The 10,115-nt window shown below is 38.6% G+C and overlaps 1 protein-coding gene across 1 annotated transcript in view; it reads right to left on the reverse strand.

Annotated features, from left to right (window-relative positions):
- The window catches only part of LOC130105912 (CMRF35-like molecule 3), a 33,073-nt gene extending 23,261 nt beyond the window's left edge, over window positions 1-9,812 (reverse strand). Inside the window, exons 1-6 of the mRNA XM_056272097.1 lie at window positions 9,675-9,812; window positions 9,225-9,545; window positions 8,777-8,799; window positions 8,184-8,313; window positions 7,547-7,642; window positions 7,279-7,322 (exon numbers count right to left, since the gene is read on the reverse strand). Of these exons, the coding sequence (XP_056128072.1) occupies window positions 7,279-7,322; window positions 7,547-7,642; window positions 8,184-8,313; window positions 8,777-8,799; window positions 9,225-9,545; window positions 9,675-9,714 (654 nt within the window). The 5' untranslated portion in view covers window positions 9,715-9,812. The remainder of the gene's footprint in view (window positions 1-7,278; window positions 7,323-7,546; window positions 7,643-8,183; window positions 8,314-8,776; window positions 8,800-9,224; window positions 9,546-9,674) is intronic.
- Between the last annotated feature and the right edge of the window lie 303 nt (window positions 9,813-10,115).

A 10,115-nucleotide genomic window follows, 5' to 3' on the forward strand; every position in this document is an offset into this window, starting at 1 on the left:
CTCCATCACAACACTCTTTACAGTAGTTTTAAATTCATTAATGGACATAAGGGTTTCTAACCTTAGCTCTTTTTGTAGATTATTCCACCCCCAAGGTGCTAAATAAGAGAAAGCAGTTCTTCCCAATTCGGTTGTAGCTCGTGGCACGTTAAAAAGCAACCACTTTGAGGAGCGTAGCTTTGAGGAAAATTGTCGTAAACATTAAGAACATTACACGAAGATGATTCTTCTTTTACCATTGTCTGAGCCGTCTAAATCAAATACCGGTGCAGAAACTGTGAATTGAAAGCAGAAGAAAAAATTAAAATTAAAATGTACAAAAATCATAAGGATTAGAAAATATAAGGATGTCCTTACATATATTGATCGCATCGAAGGCGTTCTGTTCAACGTTTGCACCTATGGGAATATAAATCTATGGGAATATAAATCCTGTAATCCTGTAATTGATAAAATCACATATTCATACTAATAACAATCGGTAACCAGCACCTCTCCCTCCAGTCTTGAGAGGCATTGAATGATATGACTGTTTTATGACACGCCCAAAACCACATTTTTTATTTGATTTTTTATTTTTATTGCACAATATCAATTTACAAAACCAATTGTCACGACTTCCTGTTGGGCTGGCGTAAAACTTGACCGAGGGAAAGTTGTTCGGCCCGATGAGATCTATATGTGTTAGGGGTGTAACGGTACATGTAATCGTATTGAACCGTTTCGGTACGAGGCTTCCGGTTCGGTACGCATACAAACCGAACGATTCCTTGGACCACTTTTTCCTGCCGACAAAATCCGCGCTGGCGCGATCACCACAACGTTGCGCAACATCAAATGGCAAACGTAATGAAAGCGGAACGAAACTGCGCTACTCATTATTGTGCTTCACGGACCGTTTATCAGTTCGGACCAGCAACATCTGTGCAGCGCGAGCCGATTTCGATCAAGCGACACTGTGCTAAGAGATCCAGTGAAGAAAACATTTGAATTCGCCACTGAAGTAATAACATCACTGCGAGATCTAGTGAGAAGCATTCACATTTCTCCGTTATTAACCGTAGATCTCTATTAGATCAAACAGCGCTGACGTGGACACCAGGAGAAATATTGTGCCGTGAATGAACTAGTAATAGGCTTTAAGTCCACAGACCAGCAACATTCACCATGGATTTAATATAGTAACACTAACTGTAACCAGTTTGGCTGGAATAGTGAAATGCTTTCAAGTACTTCACACATCTTTTTCCAGCACTTCAAAACTCAAATATTATATAAATAAATATATGAAGAGTTCAGATGCAAAAGCCTCTATAAGTGACATTTGAACCTCGGTTTTAAAGTCACGGTTCGGTACGTTTTCGATGCAGCAAAAAGTAAGAAATGCCAGAGAAATTTCCTATTTGTTAAAAGAAAAAATATTTTTTAAATAAGTGTGAGTTTTCCTACATCTTGAAACTTTCAGGTTTATAAATGGGTGTCATCTTTGAAGGATGAACAAATAATGTTTTGGTCATCACATTAAAAATAACATTTAAATATATGAAGAGTTCAGATGCAAAAGCCATTTGAAATTTTCTTCTAGAATGATCATTTTTATGAAGCTTGTATATTTAAGTTCAGTAATTTCACTCAAATGACAATTAATAGGTAATCTTCATTGCCATTTAAGTGAAATTACTGAACTTAAATATACAAGCTTGATAAAAATGATCATACACACACACACGCACTGCTTAGAATAAGTAAACACACCCATGCTAAAGTTGACTAAAAAGAGGAATAAAAAATCATCTTAATGCCTTAATTAAAAAAATTAGGAAAACTCCAACCTTTAGGGACACCAATTTTATTTGTAAATGAATAATGTATCGCAAATAATTCAATGTTCTTCCTTAAAATACAGGGTGCATACGTCTGGACACCTCTATGTTAAATTCCCATAGAGGCAGGCAGATTTTTATTTTTAAAGGCCAGTTATTTCATGGATACGGGATACTATGCATCCTGATAAAGTTATCTTGGCCTTTAGAATTAAAATAGCCCCACATCATCACATAACCTTCATCATAGACATGGTTTTATTTCAGTTAGCGTAGACTAACCATGTTCCGTACACTTTTCACCTTTCACCGCACGTCAACGGCCACTACTCTTCTGCTGAGAGCCAGACAAGCTTATCTGGGTGCTCATTCTCTGGGTAAATTACCATTGGAGGATCTATTCTTTGATTGATGTCTTTTGGACAAATAGTATTTGAGAAAAGTGAGGTAAAGTACCTCCTCCGCCTGGGTTCGTGTGCTCATAGACGTTAATGGTATTCCGTACAGGCTGCCAACGGTGTTCCGTACAGAGCGCACCTTGATTTCAACTGCATAAATATATATTATATATATATATTATATATAAATATAATCACTGCATGCAGGCGTCTCTGCTGCCGGTCTCAGTGCGAGAGTGGCGCCAAGCGGCCATTGTCCAGAATTGACGTTTAAAAATTCCCATTTCAAAGCAGTTATTGTCACGGTTTTCCCTGGTCCTGTCCCACACTACATTTCCCAGCATTCCCCCTGGATCCCCGCACCTGCACTCACTTCCCTCATCACCGCAGCTGTTCCCTTTCACCTCATGATCTCGCTATGCTGATCCTTTATAACCTCCTCACTCCCATTGTCTCACTGCCGGGTATTATACGTTACTTCATGTTTCTGTTTCCACATGCTACTACTGTGTTCTGAAACACTGGCTCCAGAGGTTATCGGCGAGTGGCTTTGTGTTCCCTCACTCGGGGTGACTCCAGTGTCTAAGTGAGAGATCGTCATTTCTAACGGGGATATTCCCGTGTTGGCTATCCGTGTGATAGTGAGCCTCGGAGTGTTTCTACGTCTCTACGCTCGAGGTGATTCCTATGTTCTTACGTGATTGTTTATTCAAGAGTCTTCTATGAATGGAAATACTGGATCGACTCCTCTTCTCCAGTGACTGACGTGAGTGTTAATTCATGAACTGTCTGTATGAGAATTCCCTGTGCATCCGTGAGCGTTAATTCAAGGACTGTCTGTATGAGAATTCCCTGTGCATCCATGAGTGATATCCCGAGGACTGTCAGTGAGAACATCCCATGCTCATCTGAGTGATATCATAAGGACTGTCTATGAGCAGGGGCGGACTTAACCATTAGGCAAAGGTCGGCAATTGCCTTGGGCCCCGAGCTACCTAGGGGCCCCCAAAATGCCTCATTAAATTATGCTTTTTATAAGTTTTTATTTATTTTTTACTTTTCGCAAATTATATATTTCTAAAAAACATTTGCGAAAAAAGGCATCAAATCATTAGTGTCGCAGACAGGAGGGGGCCCCCCACCTCACTACATTGGACTATTCCATTATCTCACTTTCTGCGTGCGAAAGAAAGGCTAATGCGCCAAAAAAACTGATGGAGAAAAGTTATTGACAGACAGTGTAGGCTACAGAGTGACAGACAGAGAAGCTACCCAAGCGGTGCTGAAAAAGCAGGAAGCGGGAGGAAAGCAAAACGTTTTTAGCAAAATTGCAGAAGGTAACAAACTTTTTTGTGATGCCCGGTACGTGCTAACGATATGTTACAAGTCCATGGCCGTAGCAAGCTATGAGGTGACTGAGGTCCGGAACTCTGTCATATTTTACATTCAAAAATAAAATGTCAAACTCTCTGAATGATTAATTAGCCGTTTAAACCACCTCATATGAGTGTTTGCAATGCATGTTGCTGCGAGAAGCTAGCGCAGTGAACGGGGCTTGAGAGCGCGCTGTGAGTGAGGGCGTGCGCGGGTGCCAGATCCAGTGTTGCCAGATCCACCTAATGAAAAGGTGGCAGTAGTCTTCTGGACCGGTTTTTCTGATTTAATGTGACACTTTAGGAAATTATTAAGGTGGAAAGTTGCATGTTAGGGTTGTTAGTGATATATTAATCTTTTTTCCAAAACTAAACACAAGCTTTGAACTTATTTCGGATTATTATTATTAATTTGTTTTGTTTTTCTTGTTTTTCGTAGCAATATCTGGCAACATTTTACTGTCGGCATTAATAAAAAAAAAGCTTATAGACAAACTGTAATTGCATAAAGCTACCACATTCGGTAAGACAAACGCAATGATCATCGTGATTATCTGTAAGAAATGTATAAGACTATCAAAAACTATAGCATAATACAGATCTGTATGAATGAAATTTGCCAAATAACTTACTGGCCAGCAGGAAGACGGCTCATGCTGTTTAGTTAACCTTTCAAGTCATCATAAAAACATTAATTAAAGCAGTGTTTCTCAACTAGCAATCTATTCAGTCAGCATATTTGTGTTTGATCTCTGTGAATTACAGAAATATAAGACTTGCAAGACCTACTTTTTTTTTCTATATTTCTTTGCACAAAACTCTCCAGAAAGTGCATGTAATAGTTTATTTAAAAAAAAAAAATCTGAATTCTCTTTTAAAGATCGGATGGGGGGCCCCAAACTACCTTCGCCTTGGGCCCCCAATTTGCTAAATCCGCCACTGTCTATGAGAGCATTTAGGAATTCGTGCTTGAGTTCAAGTTTAATGTGTCTGCAATCTTCTGAGTTTTCTACGTTTATTCTTCTGCCCTGGATTTGCTCTTTATTCAACAAAAGGTAATATATTTAATGATTTGTGATAACATAATAATAATTTCATGAAGACTATAGTACTGTGAGAAGCATTGATCCAATTGAAATGTACATTTTCACCGCTGTAGAACGTCTCCCCACCTAAAGCTTATATCTGGGCTGCCACCCTCCATTTGCAGGCGCAGTGGGCGCACCTAGCAAACTTACTGAAATCTTTTTGAAACAAACGGCGGGGGGTTCTCTTTCTTGGTCGGGGATAAAAGAGGGAGAAATTATGATAACACACATATATAGTTTATGTATAACCTGGACGTATTTATTCAGCGATCGTCTGGAAAAGGTCATCTGTACGGAATATCGTTGTGTACGGAACATGGTTAGTCTACGTTAGCCTAATAGCTGGTTTGATTTGCATTGAGAGATGATCTTATGGAAAGTACCCCATGCTAATCTCTAGGTATGGTGAAGGGTATGTGATGATGTGGGGCGATTTTAATTCCAAATAACAATAGCAATAACAATAGCCTATAGCATGCGGCCTATAAATCGTTAAAAAGGAACACTTCAGTACACTAGAGAAAAATATATGGATACGTTTACTTCAAATGTTTCCATTCATTACAAACACAGTATTTAACAGTAGCTAAACATGGTTCTAAACATTTTAATATTCACCATATTAGAGTAAACACTGATACTAGCCTAACATCATGCTGTGTTTTATTATCAAACATAAAAACATCCCCGTGTCGTACATGTATATACATTTCCTGCCTGTCTAGGCTATAGTTCATATTTCAACATGTTTCTGTCGATTTCATACATTTTAGTCTAGCAAAAGTTCAACTGGAATGTTAAGTTTATGCAACAATAACACTAACTAATATAGGCCTAATTCATAATACATTTCTTACCTTACATCTTTCTTGTCTTCAAATCACGTTCTTCTTCTTCTGAGGTAAATCCAATGTAAACTCACTGCGTGTCTTCCGAACTTGACGAAAAGCAGAGGACTGATGAAGTTTGGTGCTTTGTTTTTTAGGTAATGAGCGCGTTTGCGTTCCTTCGTGGAGATTTGCATGTCAATCTCTTTTGCGGGCGTGGGCGTGGTCAAATTAAAAATAATGAGCATGCGTTTGAGAAACTGGGCATCTTGTTGGTTTTATACAAATTACTTAAACAGAGGAAATTTGTTTTCGTTTTGAATCAGGTCGTTTAAAGGTACAAACTTAAATGATTATAAAGATATGTATCTCATGACTGGGTGAATAGTATTCGCTGAGTTTTGTTTCAGTTTAGAGACGTGCTCAAGAAAAAAAGTTCACTGAGACGGAGAGACAGAAAACACACCCTGTTTATTTTCTTTATTTTACAAAAGTACAATGTTTTGTTTCGATTGTAAGTGGACACATAAAAAATAGACATTTAACAGTTTATTTATTAAGTCTGTATGACCAGAAATGATAGAGTATTTTAAGTCTATTTTTATGCTATGTGAAAAAATTCGAGCTCACCCCGACCCCAGAGGGTTAATCCTCGCCTGGTAATGCAGCACTGAGAGTCACTAGTGGCACAGTTAGAAGAAACAGAGGGGCTTGTGGGTAATTGTGCAGTGTGTAACGCTTTAACCAGAGGGGCCAGATAGCTTGCCTGAATGGTAGTAGCCAAGTGTTAACAAAGACTCACGTATCTGATATTCCACAGTGGTTATTTATTATCAGTGTTGTCAATCGCACGCACACATGGGGCAGTTTTCAAAACACTTCACTAACAACTGCGTTACTGATTCGAAATAAAACAGGGTAAGAGCAATATAAATATAAAACAGGCTTTACATGCATACATGTGATGTTCACAGCTCGAGCTCCTCATACCGACAGCCACTCATCAGTGAGGGAGTAACAGAGTGTGTTCCACCTTAAAGGAACAGTACCTAATTCTACTTGTTAGATAAGTGGCATAAACTGTCACGGTTATAGAGAGAAGCAGACAGGTGAGTAGTGATGTAAACAGTGTTTATTGAACAGAGGCATTGATGTGAACTGTTGTGATGATCGGTGAGTAGATATATGAAGAATCAGAACTGGATGTGGAACTTAGCTTGATGGTTAACCTGATATCTCTGTTATAGATACGGGCTGCGGATACAGCATGCAGATGACAGATGGCGGATGAAGAAGCAGCAGGATATGATGGTCGGAGAGGAACAGGAACGGGATCTTCTTGGTAAGTATTCAGGTAAGGATTGTGGAGAGTCTGTGTGGTAACGTAAGGACGAGACCAGACAAGGAAGTGAAGGGGAAGTGTCTCTTTATAGTGAGGGGGATGGATGTGCTGGTGCGGTGAATCTAAAGTCCGGGGAAAGTGAACGAGAGCGCGGAGTGTGCTGATCTGGTGACTCCGTTACATTAACAGTGTCAGAAGAATTCAGAGGGGCTTGTGGGTTATTGGGCATTGGCATAAACAGTGTCAGAAGAATCAGAAGGGTTTGTGGTAATTGTTTGTGAGTGTCTTTAATCTCCTCATAATCACAACCAGTGTGAGAAACCTGAGGAGAGTCAGAGAAATTATTTACAGCTCTGAAGATCGTCAGGATGAAAGGCATTAGACATTAGTCTCAACATGATTAAAAATATACAGTAACTGGACTCACAACTTCATGGTTTCCTGGTCCAGTCTGAGACGACAAATCACCACCTGCCAAAAACAAGTGTCCTAAATTAACGACATTACTGTATATCACATTTCAACAATTATGCCTTGTGTAAATGTTTTCACACATCAAATATCTGTCTGTTGCTCATTACTCGTTGCAGCCAATAAGTGGCGACGGAAAGTGGAAAAACAGATCAAGAAATCAATATGTTTTAATCTCAGTATAAATAAAGAGTTTCTGCTACTAAAGAAGTTATGAGTTTTACCTGGAGAGTGACGCTTCTTACAGAGAAACAGTAATAAGAGTCCAGCGACAATCAGAACCAGAAGAACCAGAACCAGAGGAACGATCAGAGAAGAGCCTGAAAACACAGGAGAAATAATCTGAGAATCTGATCATCTGAGCTAAATATCAGATCAGATCATGGGACGTTTGGAGTAGGATTGACCAGATCATGATACTGGATTTCAGGGTTGCCAGGTCTGTGTTACAAAAAAAGCCCAAAATAGCCCAAAAAGTATCCCAATGACCATATCCCAAATATCAAAACACAAAATATGCAATTCATAAATCATAAAATCATAAACAATCTCTCCAAACAAGCAGTTTCAGATGTCCCCCTACTCTTATAAGAGTAGATAAGAGTCTCTATAGACTCCTGGACACAGTGGTTTGCTGTTTTCTTGATAGGCTACAAAGCACCAAAATGCAGATTCAGGCTAACTAGAATGATTGGGTTATTTTTTATTTTTTTTTTACATATTAACTATTTAAAATGTATTAAATGAAATATTATTATTATTATTTTAGAGTTGAAAATATAGGCAAGCTTAGTTTTATATTTCAGCCTCCTCGCAAACTTCACCCATTGATCACATGTTTGTTTTTCAGCACAAGATCACCTGATGATGTGTTTAGAGACGCCAGTGATGTAGAAGGTCTGGAAACGCCTGTGAACGGTGAAGTTTTGACTGATGAGGAAGAAGAAGCTGATGATGATGATGATGATGATGATGATGATGATGATGATGATGATGATGACGAAGATTGTGGTGATGATGATGAGGATGTTGTTGTTGATGATGATGGTGGTGGTGGTGTTGTTCCTGGAAACATTTATATATATATATATATATAAATTGTAAAGGATGCTTTTTTCACACACAGAACATGACATCGCTTTTCTTATGATTCTTGTTACTTATGTCTTTCACACATTCACTACCCAGAATTCATGTTTGCTGACACGCTGATGTGAAGAATGTGACAAGCTGTTAGTTTGAGTTTCCAGAACTGAAGCCTGTGGTTTCACACTGAATAATACAGTACAGCAGAGTCACTGATGAACAACATTACACTGCAGTTTACTATAGTACAAGTGTGGTAAAGGGACTCACAGCAGTGCAGTTTCTCACAGAAGTACTAAAACCTGCACTTCTACAGCATCCAGATGACCACACCTGTACTAATGTTAACAAATGTAATACTAAGTTACCACTAATGCTGCAACATCCAAGACTGCAGTAATACGAGATTAACACACACACAGAGAACTAAAAACTTGCTTTTAAACTACATCCAGATCTGCAGGTCTTGCTTTCATGTAGAACAGTAATGAGTATATGAATGTGAAATGAACAAATAACTATAACTGTATAACAGAATTAGTGTGGTCACCTTTATAGAATGACAAGAAGAATAAAACAGTCACAAAAAAAATAAAAAATTTGTCATTTTGTTTTCAATGTAAACACATATCTTTCACTTTGCTGCAACATTTATGAATGCAAGTCTAGATTATGAGTAAATCTTACATCAGGAGATAAAAAGGTTATTGATGGCGTCTTTTATGAGTTAACATGTGAACGTCAGTGATTACAGTCAGTGTTGAGTATCGTGATGTTGTGGAGATCTTCATGAGTTTGAGGATCTCAGTTTCTCACCTGTTAAAACCTTCAGATTCACTTCAGTGTGGGGATCTTTTTTTGCATATATATCAGTTGCACAGTGGTATTTCCCAGAATCCTCTTCTCTCAGTCCTCTGATGGTCACAGTGAAGACTGCTGATCTTGTGTTGTCATACAGAGAGAATCTTCCAGAATTAAACCATTTATCTTTAATATCAGTCTTGATTTGGTCTTTGCAGTCTGACCACTCTCCTTTACAAAAATACTTTTTATTCTTTGTATATCCTTTATCATATTTGCATGTGATGTTGACTCCGCCTCCTGAATATCCTGTTACACTGATGGAGCTCACGACACCTACAACACACCAGCATTAAATACTTTAATATACACAGAAATTAACTTTCTTCAAGAGTCTGAAGTAACTGAAGTAAAAGATCAAATCTGTGGTGTTTTCCATGATGTACTCTGAGTTCAGACTCTTACCAGGAATCATCATCAGAGTGAAAGTCCAGATGATCTTCATTCTTCTCTCTTATTAAATGATCTTCTCTGTTGTTAGTAGATTCAGTTCTTCTGAAGCTCTCGGTGTGTGTTCAGATGAGTTTGAGTGTTTCTTTCCTGGTTACATGTTTAACATGAAGAGCTGAATGTTTCAGAGACGCCCACTTCCCCTGAGAGAGATAGAGATGGAGATAGAGATAGAGAGAGAGGGGGGGGGGGGGAGAGGTTGGGGGAGAGATAGATAGAGATAGAGAGAGAGAGAGAGAGAGAGGAAGGAGAGAGAGGGGGGGGGAGAGATTAATAAAGAGAGAGGAGAAACTAATACTTCACACGTGCTTCACATGTACACACAGACACCTGCAGATAAAACTCATTATCAAGTGTTATTTTACAGGTATTTTCACAGACAATTCTATGATTTCA

Source organism: Rhinichthys klamathensis, unplaced genomic scaffold (assembly GCF_029890125.1).
Source record: "Rhinichthys klamathensis goyatoka isolate OS25496 unplaced genomic scaffold, OSU_Roscu_1.1 h1tg000330l_1, whole genome shotgun sequence".
Taxonomy (NCBI): Eukaryota; Metazoa; Chordata; class Actinopteri; order Cypriniformes; family Leuciscidae; genus Rhinichthys; species Rhinichthys klamathensis.